A 20418-nucleotide genomic window follows, 5' to 3' on the forward strand; every position below is an offset into this window, starting at 1 on the left:
AAATATAAGCACATGAATACCTTTTTAATTTTACTTCCTTCTCTATTTAGGAACACATTATCCTTCTAGTTTGGTTGCTACTAGTTATAAAATTAAAACAGGTTGCAATAACCTGAAAGAATAAAAAAAAACGATATCATTGGTTCACAGAATCTATCTCACTTTTATTAGAAGACGAACAAGTATTAAAAACTATTAAATACGTCACAGGTACACATGCTGACAGATTGCCATGCACATAGTAGTTTAAAGAAATTCAGTAGTATACATAGAAAAGGTCTGAAGTGTACTGGGAGCTGCACACATTAAAACAATGTAACTACAGATGTAGAGTTGAAAGAAAACAGAAATTAGAAGTATAACAGCATCTATGGAAGACAGAATTGGGGGCAAATATTATGCTACTACTTCTGAACACATCTGCTATTTCTCCGGTTTCTTTTCCCCTGTTGTTTCTCCCCAAACCCTGTATGCTGTTCAAATGAAGATACTGACAGCTGCCAGGTGTTCTAATCACCTAACAAGAACTGCTGCATACTAGTGATGATATTGTGAAAACACAGCTGAGCTTTAAGCCTGGGAACAAGGTACCTCTGAGGCACATAATAAACCAGTTTTAGCATATTGGATGTTACAGCTGAGCAAAGTACATTTTAAAGTTATATATCACAGAATCACCAAAGTTGGAAAAGACCTCCGAGATCATCCAGTCCAACTGTCCACCTACTACCAATATCTCTCCACTAAACCATGTCCCTTAGTACAACATCTGAACATTTCTTGAACGCATACAATAACCCATTTGCTGACACAACCACACAGCCAATCTAAGTAGCAATGGGACAAATAGGGAAAATTCTATTTTGTTTCTTTTTTGTTCACAGAATCAAATGTTACAGAACAAAAACATTTAAGGGTTTCCGATTTTCTATAGGAACTACGGAACTGGAAGCACTGTACTACTAGCACATGTCAAAAATGACAGCCCAGTGAGCTAGATGTTTTTCTTTTTGAGATCTATCAAGGTATTAATATTTAACACGGTCAACTTTTAAGAACAGTATTTTATTTATACTAATACCTGATGCTTACTTTCATGCTTCCCATCTGAGGTGACAGACAATAACCAGAACTACGTTTTCACTAAAGACATCAATTATTCAACACTCATCTTAATGCTGTATACAATAAATAGATTCCAAAGTTTTCTTGAAAAAGTAAATCTGTAAATTTAAGTGTGTGCATTTTGTAAACGCTACCAAAGCGACTCTATGGAGTTACGTCTTATTTCTCTACTGAAACAAGAGGTAAAGACAATCCGCTTTTCCACTACTCTCAAAGGCCACTGGTTTGGATTCTAGATAACAGTACCATGTACTTTCATCAGGCTAAGTCATAATGGTGCTGATGGAGACCCAAGGTGGAGAAGAAAGTTACAGAAAGGAAAAAAAGCTATGACCTTTCCCCAAGAAAGGGTAAACACAATAACACATTTTATGTGTATGAGACAATGTATACATGTTATCTATTCTATTTTATACTTTCAGAGTCTCTTTCACACACAAGGAAAATAGCAATAAATACAAAAAAAAATACTGTTAGGAATAATATTTTGTCTCACTGCTTTTAATAAGTATGAGACTGAAATATTAAGCATCTTTGCCATGCCGTAATCAGCATATTCATTTTCCTATCATTGCTTGACTAGTATCTTCAAAGTATTGCAAGGTTAGAAGGGAAAATGTCCTTTTATAATAGATTTTTCATAAACCATATCTTATTAATACCTTGCTGTTTACGTGGGTCATATATCTGAAGCCCAAACAAAGGTGGTCTCTCACTTCTTAACAGTGTCACATTCCTTGTGATCAGATCCAGCTGGAAAATAGATCCATTCATATAATCTGTCCAGTAAATATGATTTCCGTGATGTGATAATCCAAAAGGATGATTCAGATCTTTTCCGCTGTAGATTACCTGCAATTAATCGGTGTTAGGTGAGCACAAGACAGGCTAAAATAACCAACACGCTACAGAGAACATAAAAGACGTCACAGGAGAACTGAGATGAGCGCTGTGCCCAAACATAGGAACTTAATGCACTAAAATTAAGTACTGTAAAGGTGATCTCTGCAACAGCATAAAAAAAAAAAAACTTCATATACATTCATTTTAAGAGGATCCTCTCAAATAGAGCACAGGAATGCAGGAAACCATGCAATTATTATGTTCAGTAGACATCTATCTTCTTCCCTAGCAAGGAAGCATGGCAGTTTATAACTTTCAGTGTATGCCAATATATCAAATATTTGCTTCTTATAAAATGAAGTACTCTTCTGCAGTAAACACACATCTCAATCCCATATTTTGGAGTGATTTTTACCTCAACTAGGTTTTAATTCAACACTCCTGCTTCCACCAAGAGCAAAGAACAGTATGAGTTGCTTATTTTTGTTAACGTGCAAATGATTTATTTCTGAAAAAATTTCCTGTTTATTTTTGGGTTGTGGTAACATTAAAAAAAAAAAAAAGAAAGAAAGAGAGCAACAGAAAACAAACAAACAAACAAACAAACAAAAAAACTAAACACATGCCACAGTTGATTCCCAAAACAGTAAAAACTTTTTTCCCATAAGATGCCTATGAAAACAGGGGTTTTCTATTCAGCAGTTATGGTGGGAGGAAAAACCATCAGCTCTCACTAGTAATCCATATGCAATCCATGGCAGCTGTATTTACAATTTTTGACCTGTTCTGTCCAGGAACTTCAGAACATGTCTAGCATTGCAAGTAGACAAGGATCTTTAATTAAAAAATGTCATTCTCCCAGTGTGCTCACCCTCCTCCTGCCTCCTTTACAGGACCATGATGGATTTCAAACAAAAGTGCTAAATCTAAATCCCAACCTAGCTATCGTGACAAACTGCAACACTACTGCATTGGCATAGACTTAACAGCAGGTCGTCCAATATAAAGGATTTTCGTAGAAGCGTGTAAATGCACAGAGATGAGTCCCAGGGAGAACTGTAACTGCAGTTACTATTTTCAGTTCTAGAGATCTGCATATTGGCCCTATGAAGGTCATCATACAGAGGAAATCACGAGTACAATGCAAATGAAAAGTCACAGATTTATTAAAAAACTACATAGAAGTAAAAGGACTTATGCCTATTAACGCTACAGTAGAAATTCCAGTTGTCAAGGCACTAATTTCTCAGAAGAGATGCAAAACCTTTCACAAATGATTAGATTCCAGACTGTTTCAACTGTCTTCTGTATGTTTCTTCTAAGCTTTTTGTTTCTACAAAATAACACAGAACTTCTATAAAGATTTGTATCAAGGTATTGCAGCCATTATTAAGTACTAAAACAATCTCTCCATCATTGACTGCACTTGTTGAGTGTTTCCTCTCTGCACAGTACCACAAATGTTCCAATGTGGCGCTGAGATTCATCGAAAGCAGATTACTCAGTGAAGTTAAATGAAAGCCTCACTCCGGCAGAGTCAAAAGAAAGTGGGTTTTTTTTTTTTTGCCTTTTTTTTTTTTTTTTTTTACTGAAAAGCTCTTTGTAACTTGGTGAATCAATCAAAATGCAACGCACTGTCACATGAGAAAAACAGATTAATAAAAAAATATCAACCTTTGTGTCACTTTCTAAAGCAAAGATGAAAATTTTAAGCTGTATTATGTTCTCCTCCAGGAGACTGCCAACATCGCTTGTTTCAACAGAGATGACACTGGACATGCCGCGGGGTTATGCAGAATTTAAAAAGCTTGAAAAGCATTTTTAACATAACACAATAAAATCCAGAGAAAGAGCATGCCTGTGGCAAAGCAGCAGTATTTTTCTTTTACCTTTCTTTCAGTTCCATTCAAAAATATCCTTTCAATGTGATCATAATAGGCATCACACCAGTATAACACATTGGCATGATAGTCCAGAGTTAAACCATTTGGCCATAGCATCTTTGATGTTACAAAAATCTGCCGACTGTAGCCATCCATCCATGCCTTCTCAATTCTTCCCACACTGTCATCTATTTCATCTTCTTCCCAGTCTGTCCAATACATCCAGCTATTAAATTATAAAAATGAACATACAGATACCATTTTAATCATATGAATAATACTGTAGACCTTTAACAGAAGTTTAGAAGAGTACACCCACAAGTCAGAGCAATATTGTCTTTTCCATGTATTTGTATGTCTTTCCATTGCTGTCTTTAAGTCAATAGCAATATATACTTCCCATGTGTACTAAATGCTGATGACACTTTTTTCGCCCCTCGTATTGTAATGAACTATATGAATGCCAAATGGACTTGCATGAGAAGTGAAAGAATTGTTTAAAACCCTATTTAATCCCACCAGAATTGTGAAATTTTAAACCAGCATTTTACTGACTTTGCCATAAAGTTCAAAACTTGACTGCTATTTTTTGGCTAAGCCTAATTTGCCTTTTTTAATTGTGCTTAATACTTTCAAAAAGGTACAGTACATAAATTAATCTATTATTAAACTATAAACTAGACTAATCTAATTAGTCTAGTTTAATAGCTACAGAATAACTTTGAAGTCCTGTGAACTTCACATTCCACATGAAAGCAGTCAAATTACTCAAGAACTATTATGAGCAGTCTGTACCTTCCAAAAATATTTAAAAGGACAGATGACTCTTGGAAAAATAACTACTAAGAAATTTTATCACAGTTTTATGGCTTAAGTAATAGGAGCACAGATAACTGACCCCTCCTCCCACCCCCCCCATAACAAAGTACTTGTGTTACTCTAGGAAAACAAGCAAGCACCACAGTAAGTAATTTAAAAGTACAAGCTCAGATGATTTCTTTGAGATACTCTTTACTAGACACTACAGAACATATCCTGTGTTTATTCTTTGTTGCTGTTCCTTTTCTAACTGAATTAACCTGATTATCATGCATTATTATAGAGTTAGCAGATCACATTTCCAATTTCAACAATTCAAATACACACAAAAAAAACAGTAGTATCATCATATCCATGTACCTAACATATACCACAAATTTATGTCAATATACGGTTTTTATTTCTTTACTCTCTGTTCCAAGCCACCATACAGAAGGTTTTTTTTTTCAGTTCTTTTAATGTCTTTGCAAATATATGCTAAGAACATCAACCAAGTTTAGCTCTATGAGAATTAAAAACATTACTGTATGCTCAACTCAAACAACATTCGTTTTAATCACAGAATTCTAAAACCTGTGTACGCCCTAAACCTCAATTAGAGACACAGGTCAGTGTGTGATTTATTTTATTAGAACACAGAAATATGTTTTGCAGATATTTACATGACTGCTGAAGAGCAATTAATGAGCTTTTCTCCATTAACTTTCTGCCTGTACTTATTGTAGTTATCGTGTCATAAGCTAAAACATGCTTACAGTAACAGACGTTTACATTAATGTGCTTTAATTGTATCTCAAAATGCTTCCGCATTGGTTAACTCAAGACTAATATTTTCTAAACATAATTAAAATGCCATAATAAAAGCTATCCCTCAGGAAAAGCTTCCATAAGAAGTGTAATCATGAAGGGCAAGTTATTTTATTAGAGAAGTATTTTATATAATAGTCCTTTTCAGACAATACATCTTCATAAGCTGTTTTCTGTGCCATGCACTTACTCAGCTGGAAAATTTAACAAAGTAATTGCAGGTATGGTTATGTTTTATGGTCTGATTTTACATTCTTGCTATCTGACCTTAATTATTGTAGCCTGTCCACAGTCACTTCCGTTCTTCAAAGGACAAGTGCAAAAAGTGAAAACCTGATAGTGTAAATACATTCCAGTACTAGGAAAACAGAAATCAATCCAGTGACACCACAGTTTCCCGCCTAAATTGTTTGCCAGTGAGAATTTAAGGAAACTGATCAGTGAATTTTTAGGTATACCACAACCACATTGCTCGAATATAATGTTCTTTTTATTATCTGCTCTATCACAACTAATTATATTCATAATGAAAAATACGTCTCATTTATTTTTGTAAACTAATGCGTACAAGGATATGGTTTTAATTAACTTGAGAAATTGATACTTACAAAGAGAGAAAGAAAATAGAGTATTATAAAGTTCACCTAGTATTAAAAATACATACAGGTCTGATACACTCAATTTGTTCAAGCAAAAGGTGAATCACATTCAAATTAACTTGACATAGGTTCAACTGTATCTGAGTACGCACATTCTTTTGAAGGCTGCAGGCAAGAATTCTCGACAGGAATTAGAGATATAGACTACTGCAGAATTTTAGATTGCCATACGGTTTTAAAGACCCATCCCAAGCAAAATTCTATATACTAGGAAGCCATGAATTAAATACACAAGTCTACTTCATACCCATTGACAGGATCAACAACAATTCCTCTAGGGTGAGACATGTCTCCTTCTAATAGTGTTTTCCGACTCTGAGCAGCTTTTTCCAGTCTGGCTACAGCGATTGTTTTCCTGTGGCCATCGTTTGTCCAATAAAGATTATTTCCAATCCAGTCCACTGCTATGCCTTCTACATTATCCAGATCTGAGAGAGAAGGGAGATGCAGGAATAAACATTTAATATTATATATTCATGTTCTAATGATATGCGTTAGTGTCAGCAATGGGAAATTTATTGTAAATACAGTTGCATTATTTTCTTGACTTCTAATAATATTTACTGAATTTCAATATTAAAGTTTACTGCCTCTCAGAATTAATCTCTGATGAAAACTGACAGAGGTTAAAGACCAGTAATAGAACTTGTACATTAGGTCATGCTAGCTTCTGTATTAACCCCTGCTGGTGGGCCAGGACAGCTGCAGAGCCCACCAACTGTGCCCCTCACCTCAGCTCGGTCCCAGGTCGCTTGTGGGGAGCCAGGATTGGAACACATGGCACACCCCAGCAGCGCTCCCATGTCTCAGCACCTACAAAGCACCTTTACATGATAATCAGGTCCTCCTTACATTCCTGGACATTCTAATTACATTCTAATGTCTCCACAGGAGATGGCTCCCCCCTACACAATTACTGAGCCCTGATGGAAAGATGAAGCATAACAACTTCATCTTACTTGTGAGCTTTTTTTTTTTTCTTGCAGACATGTTTTCTTTGGGACAAACTCTTCACCAAAACTGTTCTTAGAACCCAAACACCTTTACTGACTCTGGCTCTAATTTCTAACTATTTCATTCCCTACAAGAAATCAGTGAAAGTCTCCAGGATGAATAAGAATGTACAGTACTTTTATCTAGTAAAAGGTATGCATTTCATAATATTCATAACAGGGCAGTGCAGAAACCATCTTACTGTAAACCACAGATAACACGATGTATTTTTGATGATACACTAAGGTAAAATATGATGGTTTTACCCAATAAATGAAACATTGGGCTTTTTATACACTTGCATGCAATAAAAGCACCTATAAAAGGTTCCGTTACTCTCTCAATAGCATTGGAACATGACAAGTGACTGCACAGCCCTTTGGTGGAACAATGTTTTTTAGTGCTTTGTAATGCCACCATCCTCCCTATCAAGTCAGCAGAGCTATATAATGTTTTCAAACACGCTGCCACTGCAACAAGTTTCATTTTTCCTAAGTTTTATAATAGATTTCTTTTAGAAAACAGAAAAATGCATTTAAATATTGAAGTATATTAAGTCACAGATGGTGACTGTATGCTAAAAGTTGAAAATAACAGTTTCCTTAAGACAGTAAGAATTATTATTTCAGTAAGAATGCTTTCAATTTTTAAAAATAGAAAGCAAAAACAATCTTGTGGCTACTGACAGTTACAGCAAGACAGCCATATAATAGCTTTAAAACTTTTTCCCTTATCAGTATTGCCTATCTGAATACAATGGCGTGGACAAACAGCACATGTTAATAAAAAGAAATAAAGTTTTTTTTTGTTTGTTTTTAATATGAGGGGAATGAAATTCTTGTCAATATTATAGAACGATATATAAAGTAATTGAGAAATGCCAATCTTGAACAAGTTAACAGTGAGGTTTAGAGTAGTAGGTCAGGATTAGAACTAAAAGGTTTTGTAGCTTCAATGTTAAACTGTCTATAACTGCAAGTGTGTAGTTGTTCTAACTCATGCATATTGCTTATGTTAAATTAAACACTCATGGAGATGTGTGTATGTACTTGAACTCTACCACAGTGACCTGAACAGTAACAGGAATTAAAGATATGTAGCATCACCTGCTGCCATTTTTTAAATAAGTAGTTTCTCAAACATGAGAACTGAAGCCTGATTATCTCTATATTTATGTGCTATTTTTTTTTAAATATTTATCTGAAGTACAGTGAAAAAATATTCTTCCATTATAATTATTTTGCTTTTTTGTGTGTTCACATGTTGATATGTTCAACTGCAGAAATTAGTAAAATCAGTGAACTTGCAAATCATTGGTTGTTGATATCTCCTCTATACTTCTTTAATGTTTTAGGATTTTGTGATTCAAAAGGCAATAGAAAGATACAAAGGAACAAACAAAATATCGAGTGAACCTTGTTTACATAACAAACTAGACCTGTATGTAGGAAACCCAAGGGATCTCAGCATATTTTTCTTAACCCAAGAACACACAGAAAAGACTAATATCAAGTCTGAGACAGGGAATGTTCAGAACCTGTTTTTATTTGTATTCTGTCTGACCTAGATATTTGAGGTTGAACATGGGTTGTATGTTAAGAAAATCAGGTTTTTAATTCAAATGTCTTATTTTGCTTCTTTTGGGAGACAATACAGTCCAAATATAGTCTATATTTGTGTGACTGACTAATAAACTCCTGCAACAAAAGAAGGCTCAGTAAAGATGGGCAAGGGCGATGTGCCCATGAAGCTTAGAGAATAAGGTAGGATGAGACTGACTCACAGCTGTTGCAAAGAAGAGAATTTATCTCTACACAAAAGGGAGCAGAGAGCTGATTCGTTTTATCTAAACATCTATCAACAGTTGAATAGTTCATTAAAAGAGAGTGAAAGTCTTCCTTAGTTAGCCAAATATGGCTCAGCCAAACACAGAGTATAAGAACTAATTGAAATTCACTTTTATTTAACTATCTGAAAGCTTTGAATACGTTTCTTACTTTCACTGTGGGTTGTTCTGCCATTCTAGCTAAACAAAATTGATTTGACTATTCTGAGCCAACTTTTACAGGGAAGCCCTTTAAACTTACAAAGAATGAAGTAAAAGAAAGGCCATTTTTTATCATTGTTCACTTGACAACTGGAAAATTAACATTTGTAATTCTACCAGAATTTTATAATCAACAGTAGTACGTGGGCTCCATATATACAGAATATAGATATAAGATTTTTAAAAATTTCATTTCTAAAGGCAACGTATTTAAAACTAATGTGGCAAATTGTAAGATATTGTAAGCACAGTATGTAATTTGATACAGAATGGTCTGGCTCCATCAATGTCAGTTAAATCATGTACCCCAGCGTGGCCTAAAATACAAGACATAATGTAAAATATGTGAAAAAAAAAAATACTTGCTCTTCCATATACCAACCAGCTAGATAGATGATAAACATAGACTTACCTTGATCTCACTCAAACACAAAGCTAACCCCTGCCCATCCTTGCTAATATTTACAAGTGAATAACAAAAAACTCTAAAGCTCACAGTGACCCCAAACAACATCAGTGGGACAAAGAAATGTTTTAAAAAACAAAGAGGAGAGAGAGTGAGTTCATCTTTATGGTAGTCCACCTGAATAATATTCCAATCACTTAAAAAAAAAATCTGGTTTGTTCTATTTTTTAATGCAAAAAAAAAAAAAATCAAAATAAGTTTGAAGCTTTAATTACAGTATTTTCTGTTGCTGATGGAAGTTCACTACTTTTGCAGTTGTGCTGCCAACTCCAGGATTGGCTTTGTTGTGAGCTGTCAAACAGTTATCAATACTACACAGCAGTTTATTTTCCAAAGTGAAGAATAAGAAATCACAGCTGAAACTATATGGGAAATCAAACTCCAGCAGCGTTAGGTGCTCAGCATTCTCAATTGCTAGTCAACAGCTTGCAGGATCAGGCTCTCATGTAGGCAAACCATAATTATCTGAGTTACAGTGTTGTTCAAGCTAGCATATCTGTTCTTGCAAACCCTCACAGTCACAAAAAATGACAACTTCTAATCTGAGAAGTGACACCTACCACAGATAGAGCTCCTTAGCAGCATGCTGTTCCGAGCAAATATTAAACCACCTACTGACATACCTGATTTTCTCTAGTAGCCTTCCACCAGAGAATGATTTAATCTATCCCTGCTGAGTTCTTGAGAGCTGACGAGAATAAAAGCTGAGGTGGTATGGCTGGAGGCCATATTAATTTTTTAAATCATGAAAAATACATTAACAAGTATTCTTTAAACATACTTTAAAGTTATGAAACTTCTCCAAGTTCTAACTAATAATGTAAACTCCTGGGAAAGGAGCGGGGAGAGAATGACAATGATTTTTTTTTTCATTCTTAATATTAGAGATACCAATAACACACCATCAAGCAATCCATAACTGTTCAGAGTACTTTGGCATTTTGTTATGTTGTATTTATAAAGAGTAAAAATTACAGTTAAACATTACTTACAAGTTGCTGATTCAGTATATGCTTTTTCATGTTTGCATGTTTGATTAGACTAAGCTCAACCTTTCACCTAACACCTTTCACCAGGGATGCTTTTTTTTGCATTAGCTTATAATGCTAAGTCTATGCACTGTTCACTCTCTTCCTGTACTCTACATTCAGATTACTTTGTTGTTAAATGATGTGTGTTTTTTGGTTAAACAATTTCAGCAGTGCAACTTCTGTTATGTGTGTTATCTATTTCCATATTCACAGTGAACTGAAGAATTACTAGATTGGCAGCTGAGTGTTCATTATTTACTCAGATAGCCATCCTTTATTAAGCAATCACCAAGCTCCTTGTGGCTAGTAGCAAAAGGACTTCTGGGCACATTGAGGTCTGTAGAGACCTTATATCAAAAAAGGACAATTTCACTGAAAATGGGAGCTAGCTTCTCTGAGACAGCTGGATTAAAATGCAGGTTATGAACGATGAGGATTAATTGCATTAAAGCCATTTTTTTTTTCTCATGACTACTAGGGAATAACTACTTGTGAATGGATTTCAACTGAGGTAAATAGCTACTAAAGCAGCATTTTATGAAAAGAGTCTATAAAGGAAAAAATGGGTTTACAAATTTGAGCTTTAGTTAGTAAAGGAATATTTAATAAAAAAAATGTGATACTTGGCCAGCGAGAATCTACACAATGCGGCAGGAGAGGTGGTAAGTAGAGAAGTACTGGTATTTTCTTTAATTGCTACAATACATGGTAAAAATATCTTAAGATTCTCAAAAATGTTTAGGTCTTCCTACTGCTTCTGCAGGTAGGAGGGAAAATACATCAGAAAAAACAACAAACACAAAGCCTAACCACTCAAATTGTTATTATTATTATTGCTAGTGATTTTGCGCTACCGAAAGGCTTCCTCTGCCAACCTACTTGAATAGACTCCAGAAACCAAATTGTGATACGGGCTGTAGAGAAAGGCCCCATAACTCTGCCAAGGATATGGGACAGTTCAGTGAATTGTTACATTATGGATTCACCATATCAACTGAAAGAATACAGTGGAGATATAGAGTTACTCAGTGGTAAGGTATAGGCTAAGCTGACATAGAATTCATGGCAGAGTCACCAAACAGCATCCCTTAGGAAAAATAAATAGGGAGTTGGGGAAAAAAAAAAAAAAAAGCGCAATAACTCCAAGTTTGTTCAAGGTCTAGTTTGGGTCTGTTTTCTACGGGTAGATTAAATAAAGTTTTAAATCATCTGTTAGCATTCCTACCGTCTTTGAGGATTGTTTCTCTCTCTGTGCCATCAATTTTCTGCCGTCCAATTAGGAAACTGGTAGTATCAGCAAAGTAAATGTAATTGGTTTCTGCGTGGAAGTCCAGAGCACGAGGATTGACTAAGTTCTCTATAGGGATCATGTATTCATCAGATACTTTGGTATTCAGGTCCATTCCCCGTATTATTCCTGGGCGTCCCTTCCCATAAAAAAGAAACAATTCATTCTTTGGTCCTGCAAAAGAAAGATTACAAACATAAACAACTGATGCTGCCTAATCTTCTTTACAGTGAATAATGCCACTGTTTAATTAACTGGCACAATTAGTGGGGGAGCGGGAGCGTTATTCAATACCAAAAATTAAACTTTCATATATTCCAAAGGTATCTAAACTCAAGAAATCTAGCTAATTACATTACCTTAATTAAAATACAAATTACTTCAGTGAACTGCTTACATCTAATTATTCTTTTTTTCCTGTAAAAGTTCACACTGAAAAGAAATGCTAGATCACAGAATAACTTTGCATCCAATGTGAAATGCACACATGTACCATTGCAGACATTTAATTTTACAATTCATTAGGATCTATCAGGGTAATGTAGACCATGACTGAAGAAATCATTAGATCTAACAAGACTGTAAACTTCAGCAAATACAGAACACCATTTGTTTTTCACCTGAAGTTTCTCAGAAGCAAATAAAAGCTTTCAGCAAATTTATTTCAGATCAGAAAGCATACAACGGATTGACATACTGATTTCTTTCATGCTGAGATACTAAACATGGATATCTATATTTCCTTCTTCTCAAGAGATTTTTACAGTTTCATTAAATAGCTTAATTACAAATAACTGAGATAAGCTAACAATACTTATAAATGTCCTTAGGTACTTCATACTGTAAACAGACCTCTTAAAATACTCAAAAATATATTTTTTTTCCCAGTGCTTCTCAGAATTTATTGGAATTGCTAATGAAAACAGTGAGAAGTTTGACTGGGTTCAAATACATTTATCTTCCAGCACTTATCAGGGGATTTAGTTGCATGCATTTCATCTGAACTATATCAATATGATTTGATAAGAAAATTGGACAAAAGTAGATTTTCAGAATGGTTTGAATTGGAAGGGACCTTAAAAGCCATTTAATTCCAAGTCCCTGCCATGGGCATGGATGCCTTCCACATGACCAGGCTGCCCAAAGCTTCCACCTACCCTGCCCTTGAAGGACAATTTCAGAGCAGGCTTCTCCAGAGTCTCATCACCCTCATAATAAAGAATGTCTTCCTTACATCTAATCTTTTGTTGTGCTATCATACACCAGAAAAGCGTCTCTCCATCTTTCTTAAGTATTGAAAGGCTGCAGTGAGGTCTCCCAGGAGCCTTCTCTTCTCCAGGCTGAACAAGCCCAGCTCCCCTCACTCTTCATAGGAGAGGTGCTCCAACCCTTCATGACCACCTCTGGTCTTGTTCCAATCCTGGATGCAGTACTCCAAGTGGGGCCTCATGAGGAAAGAGTAGAGGGGGACAATAACCTCCCTCACCCTAATGACCACTCCTCTTTTGATGCAGCCCAGGATGCTGTTGGCCGTCTGGGCTGAAAAACACCCTGCTGGCTCGCATTGAGCTTTTCATCCACCAGAAGCCCCAAGTTCTTCTCTGTAGGGCTGTTCTCAACATATTTGTCACCCAGTCAGCACCAACGTTTGGGATTGCTCTGATCCAGGTGCAGGAACTTACACTCAGCCTTACTGAACTTCACGAAACTCACGTGTGTCCAACTTCTCAAGCCTGTCCATGTCCTTCTGTATGGCATCCCTTCCTCCTGTCATGTCAACCACACCAGTTGTGTGGCTGTGATAGGTATAACCACAGTTACACAAATCAAACCTCCTGTTGCAAAATATTACCAGATGAAACTTGCTTGTCTTGTTTACATGAAGAATCTATTTCAGAATTTTATGATGATTGTACAGGTAGAAATGAATAAATGACTAAAACTGCTTAACAGCACTGCAGAGCCCATGTATTGCCAGAATGCGTGGTATATAAAGGAACAGTAAAATTGATAACTGACAGCTCATGGTGATTTTTAGAACTCTTTCAACAGCATCCCATGTCTAATTTGTCACTTGTGTGAACAGATCCTAGCCGAATCATTTTAAGGGAATGAAAGGAGTATATGAATAAAGCATCAGGCATACATGTTACAAAGCAATATTACCTGAAAACAGACCATGTGATTTCTATTGCTATTGACTACAAGTTAAATAGCACACAGAACTATGCCCTGAAATATTAGCAGCTGGCAAACTCTTTGATTTTTATTACATACTTTTGCATGACCTGCCATCACTTCCCAAGATGAAGCCAGTCCTGCAGCGACAAGTCCGTGTTTTGTAGCTGCTGCTGAGCAGACAGATGTGAGAACATCCCCCTGGCATTCCATATGGGTCCACCTCACATGCGTGGCTTCTGACTGCAGCAAGTGAAAAACAGCATGATTGAAACCCATTTGAAGTAGGATAATTATATGGTTCAGTGTAGAAAGTTTAGTCATGGAAAAAAAAAGGGGGGGAATTTCCATCACAATCTTTCCCAAAATCTAACTTCAAAACAAGGTGTTTTTTTTTTGTTTTTTTTTTTGTTTTTTTTTTTTGTTTTTGTTTTTTAAGATGATACCCAAAGCAGACAAGCACACATATCCAAAGAATCATCTTGTGGCTATCAAGTCTATGATTATTGCTTCAGTGAGATTCTGCAGTTATTTGCCAGACAGCAATCTCCTGAGATAGCTGACTTACTTTCCTTTTATTTGTTTGTTCAATTCATTTGGTTTGTGGTTGTTTTTTTTTCTTTTTGAGAGCAGAGTGAGTCCTATGCTAACCATCCCATCTCAGTTCACTATTCATTCAACACCATTAGACAGCACCTTTCTATGGGAGATACCTATGCAGAAACTAAAGAACAAAACAAGTCTTGTAGCACTTTCCCTGTATTTGAACAGCTGAAGAATTTAAAGAATTCTTTTCCCTTGATATATTTTTAAGCACACAGCTCTAAATTAGCAGGATAACTTGTCAGATAAACTTTTTAAAATTTAAAAAGGTAAATCTGATCAGAAAACAAAATCTGTCCTTTTACTTTATGCTGGCCTACAACAGAACAACAGCATTTTAGCTCAAAAACTATCTTTTAGCTCTTCTTCCTCCTTCCCTTCAAGCTTTTTAGCTGTTGTTAAAAAAAGTAATCCAGAGGTTTAAGGTCGATATTGTTAGAGGCATACAGGAATTCCACCAAGTTCAGACAGCCATTACTGCAAACCTTGACAAGCAACAAACATGCCCATTCAAAACAAAAGAAGCTGCAGAGTGAACAAAGGGCAAGAGGAACAGAGTAATCGCAGGAGGTAATAACAGATTACACTGTGCTCACGTCTCCTATACTCAACCTCTCTGACTGCCTCAGGGATACACAAGGGGGGCCTATAGCAAGGAGAAAGTCTTTGCTGCCTCTATCAGACACTAACATCTGCAAATCAGTGCCCTCAGCTAGAGAGTAAAATTAGTTCATCCAATCTCCATCAGCTTAGAGTTTTTTTAACCACATCAGACACTTCTCTCAAAGCAGCCAGTGTGTTTAATAACACAGACATTTATCACCAGAATTGATGTGTTAGCTTTTATAACCCAGCAGTCATGAAGAGGATTCTAGTATTTATTGCTAGTAGTCATATAAAAATATGTTAATTGATAAAGTATCACTGTAAACATTTTGGATCTTGTTATCCCATAAATCATACTAATATTCTGAGTGCAGAAAGTTATGTGATTAGATCCACGATTCAAGTCATACTGGACACCATAAATTGATATTTTACCAAAAATTCTGAGTATCTAAAAGTCTTTAATTCCAGACTGGAATGGAGACTAAAGGCAAAGATGGTATTTATTCAAGCAGGGGAAAAGCGAACAGCAGTTTCCTATCTGTGCTGGCAGCTAACTGCCCAACTTCCATTCATTTTGGCAACCCCAAAGACTGAGGGAAGGAATTTTGACTCCCTCCAGGTTTGTACTCTGTGTGAAAAGCAGATCCAGAGAAAGCAGCAATCTCCAAGGCCTGAGACCCAAGCAGGTGGGTGGTATTGGACACCTAACAATCCTGAGAGTGTTAAATCCTGAAAGGCTGAGTGTGTGAAGCCAGAGAGCTTGCAAAGCAGAGCTCGTTGGCAGCTCTCCAAGTTGAATGCTCAGGAATCAGTTGTAGGAGCTTAGGGCAGCAGGAAAACTGGCAGTGAAAGAGACACAGGAAACTAGGCAGATGAAGAAGTCATAGAAAATTTCGCAGCAGTGATAAATTTTCACTGCATCCTGTGAAACACTTTTCTGGAAGAATGCTTCCTTGAAAACACATCCAACAAATAACTGGTTTTACACTTCCTAGAATGAGGAATTTTCAACTCACCTGATGTTTGAGTTCTTTTCTGGTATACACGGATCTCTTTTGCATTGTCAAGTCTGGTGAGGGACTGAACATCAGTGCCATTATATCTGTTTATTTGCAAAATACTGAAGTTATCTGAATGAACTGCATATAAGTAGTTTTCAAATACTGCCAAACCACAGAGATGCCTAACCTGGAAAAGAGAGGGAAACAATCATTATTTTGGCTGAGTATTTTAGGTATATCTACGTTTTATAAACATCAAATAATAATTTCCAATGTACACGGCAAACTGCACATAATAATTTATGAATATTTTGATAAATTCAGTAAAAAAAGCAAACTACATTACAGATCTAGTTCATATTCTTGTAATCATAGGATTGTTTGAGCTGGAAGGGACCCTTAAAGGTCATCTAGTTCAACTCCCCTGCAATGAACAGGGATGCATAAAACTTTCCTAACCATAAACAAGTGGGGAAAAAATCCACAAAATAAATATTTACCACAACCCATTCATTTATCCTTAAAATGCCACAGGTTCTCTGTCTTTTAAATTAAAAAAAACTCTTGTAAATTGTGTTAAATGCAAACTATTACAATAGTATTAACTAATGTTAATTAACTACTAGAAACTAGTATTAACTAATATTAGCTAGCATTAACTAAGACATTTAGTAAATACAGGCAGTTTACAGGTTGAATTCATGTATTTTTTCATTGTGATAAAATCAAAGCAATGCCACCAGTGCAAGATGTTATCACTGAATCTCTTTTTTAAGTAAGAAAGTAACTAACTAACTATGCTGGTGCTCCTTTTGTGTTGTATCTTTGAATACGCCTGTGGTCACACAGTACTGCTTGCTTAACAACATGCAAACTCTAAAATTTTATTCATCTCTGATGTGTATGAGTACACTGATTAAAAGTTACCTAAATACAGTTGGTTAATTAGTCAATGACAGCTCAAACATGATGTGTTTGATAATACAGACGTTGCGCTTGATGTATGGATTTAGAAAATTTAAAATATCTCACTGAGCAATTTTGAAAGCTGAGTAAGTTAAAGAGAATTTGTTGGCAGGTGTTCAGATATTTACAGACTGAAATTCTTACTAGTGTAATCAATAAATTATTCACCACAGAGTATTTACTCAGCTCATTTACTCAGACAAATTCAGACACACTTCACAATCCAAAACTGAAGATGAGCCAAAATCTGCTGTGCATCAAATATCTTAGTGGTTCCTGGAAAATACCTTGAATTGACCAAATTTTGCCATCATTTTCTGCTCTTAGCCATTTAAAAATTAAAAAAGAGCTTTTCTAAAAAAGAAAAATCAATGTCAGTATTTCACTAAGACCCAAGAGAAATTCAATCCAATTATAGTAAAAACACAGATGGAAAAGAAAACAGACTTAAAAATACTGATGAATCTGTACCAAATTTCTGATTCTCCTCTGCATTTTAATTCTTTCTTTCCTACCACCATTTGCACATAATTTAAAGGTTTATTATTCAACTCCCACAAGAATATTTGTATATTTACAATATTAACAGCGTGACTCTTTTTACAATGCATACCATAATGTCTTAATTATTTCTTATTTATTTTGGTGGTTTTTACTTCTACGGATTTTCAGCTACCTCACCTATGAATGGAAATGCTGCTTGTTACAAAGAAAAGCCACCCAGGCTATCCATCAAAAAGCCTTTATCATTTGGAAACCACAATCTTTGATATGCTTGTACTTAGGAAATAAACTTTAACCCCTAAAATTTCCTGAGGAAGTTTGTTGGCTATGCTAACAATTTTTGATTTGGTAATTGAGCAAAGAATCACAGCAGAACAGATAAAATATTTATTCCGTTTGCATACCCTACACACCCTGTTTAACCTCAAGCAGGAACAGAGGTATCCGAGGTATCCACACCAGTCCCGAGTCTGAGTAGCATCCAACAATGGTTTGATCACTACAAATTTTCCCTTGATTTTCATGAGCCTTCCAACTGTGTGGAAGTGCTAACTACTGTTCTGCTCTCCGCACTGAAACAACAATAACAGCTTGATATAATCCTGCTTGAAAAAGTCTAGGCTCAGCGTTTGCATTTATGACTCTCAACATCTGGATCAATTAAGAAAAAATCATCACTACTATCAACAAATTATGATTTAAGGTCATCTTATTAGACTGAACAGGTGAATAACATCTGCTATTCTTCTGTTTCTTTAACATTCCTCCACTCGTTAATCTTCCCTTCTTCAATTGGCAACATGTTCTTATCTTTAATAATTCTTTGCCTGGTGTCTTTCCATTAGCCCATATTTTCCTTCCTAAAGTCTTACAATGGGGATTAAGGTTTAGATAGTGCGTCTTTAAGGAAGAACTGCAGGGAAGTTGGTAGGTTGCAAAATGGGCTAAACTGCAAATAAAACAAAACATGCAGTGGATCTTTTAATATTTAGTGCATCTGATGCAAAAAGAGAAAAATCTGAACTTATTCTGTTGACATTATGCATGTTTGTGTATTGATATCATTACATTTTTTCCTTCATTTTTCAAATAAATAAATACCTACTTGTCTGCTTTTTATGACTGTATGCCTCTTTCTCCCTTCATAATCAACAACTTCCACATTATCCAGATAGATGTCAACCCAGTACACATATTTATTGATGAGGTCTAGTGCAAGAGCAGTTGGCTGTTCAATTTTAGAGTCTACTATCCATGTTCTGTTCATTCCATCCATGTCACATCTCTCAACCTTGGCAACATTCCCGTAGTCTGTAAAGAAAAGCTTTCTGTAGAAAGAAAATAAAATGTGAGTTTCAAAGGATGTGAGCATAGCGTAAAGCTCCTGGTGGCACTGCACAAAGCAAGTTAGCATTCCTTGTCATTTCAAAGACTGTATTTATTAATTGTCATCAGTGATTAACGAAGAAGTTCACCATATCTTCTAACAAATCCACAATTACATCACATTTTCTTTAAGTGGAATATACAGAAGCGTACATAAATGAACATGAATGCATTTCATTACACCTCATACAGATTCTTTGTGTAATACTGTTTTTTTTTTTAATGTGGTCAGTATATATATGTATAGAAACTATATTAGAATCTTAAATATATCTATATGATCATTATTAAAAAAAAGGGACAAGATAATTACAAATATTAAAAAGTGGAAAATCCAGGAAGCACTTAGATAGTTTGGAGAACAATTCATTACATATAAGGTAAAGCAAATACGGTGATCCATAATATCAGGTTTTTTAAAATGTATTTCTAAAGAAGATGCACAATGCCTTATCCTGCATTGCATTTATATCATCTTGAAAGGGTGATCAGGCCAGGACTACCAATTACAAAAAAGGCTTTAAAACATTTCCACAAATTCAATGAGTCACTCCATCCAAGAATAATGGGAAACTATCGCAGACTTAAAATGGCTACCAAATCCTCTCAACCCAAGTCTTGATTAGAATTCAGTGGGTTTACTACACACAAATCAATTCTGATTAACTTGACAATATTATAACAAGATTAACTATTTGTGAGATTAAATTACATTTGCAAGCAAAGACAACCTTGCCATGACTTTAACGTATTATAACAAATAATACAATTCCAGATTGAATGTTACTAAAACTACCTTGAGAATCAGGTTTTCATTTTGCAAATGAAGTGAATTATGTCCTCAATTATTACCATTAGTGGTAATAACACTGCATCAAGAGTATAAAAAACCTGATAGACGCTTATGCTGAAGAACAGTAATTTATAGTCTTGTAATCTCTTATAGAAATTCAGCATTCAGAACTAATAGGCTAGAAAGAATACATGATTGCTGTGTAGTGAAATAAGACCCATATCCTTCACTATTACCATATTTAAAATGCATTCTTATTTATTTAAATGTAGATAAAGAGTATTTCATTGGAAAAAAAAATTAGAACATCAAAAAAATTTGGAAGGCATAAGAATTATTTGTAGTATAGGTAGAGTAGCTGTAAAATGCTAAAATGAATTGATTATAGGATCATAAAATAGGGCTTGAGGAGAATTT

At 35.3% G+C, this 20418-nt stretch overlaps 1 protein-coding gene across 4 annotated transcripts in view; it reads right to left on the bottom strand.

The window, feature by feature from the left end:
- Nucleotides 1-20418, bottom strand: part of LRP1B (LDL receptor related protein 1B) — a 603435-nt gene that overhangs the window by 203626 nt on the left and 379391 nt on the right. For all 4 annotated transcript variants that reach the window (XM_021398823.1, XM_021398822.1, XM_021398824.1 and 1 more), the window contains exons 8-14: nucleotides 18928-19150; nucleotides 16368-16539; nucleotides 14239-14382; nucleotides 11899-12135; nucleotides 6384-6564; nucleotides 3858-4077; nucleotides 1788-1977 (exon numbers count right to left, since the gene is read on the bottom strand). In XM_021398823.1, coding sequence (XP_021254498.1) covers nucleotides 1788-1977; nucleotides 3858-4077; nucleotides 6384-6564; nucleotides 11899-12135; nucleotides 14239-14382; nucleotides 16368-16539; nucleotides 18928-19150 — 1367 coding nt within the window. The remainder of the gene's footprint in view (nucleotides 1-1787; nucleotides 1978-3857; nucleotides 4078-6383; nucleotides 6565-11898; nucleotides 12136-14238; nucleotides 14383-16367; nucleotides 16540-18927; nucleotides 19151-20418) is intronic.

This window comes from Numida meleagris, chromosome 5, assembly GCF_002078875.1.
Source record: "Numida meleagris isolate 19003 breed g44 Domestic line chromosome 5, NumMel1.0, whole genome shotgun sequence".
Taxonomy (NCBI): domain Eukaryota; kingdom Metazoa; phylum Chordata; class Aves; order Galliformes; family Numididae; genus Numida; species Numida meleagris.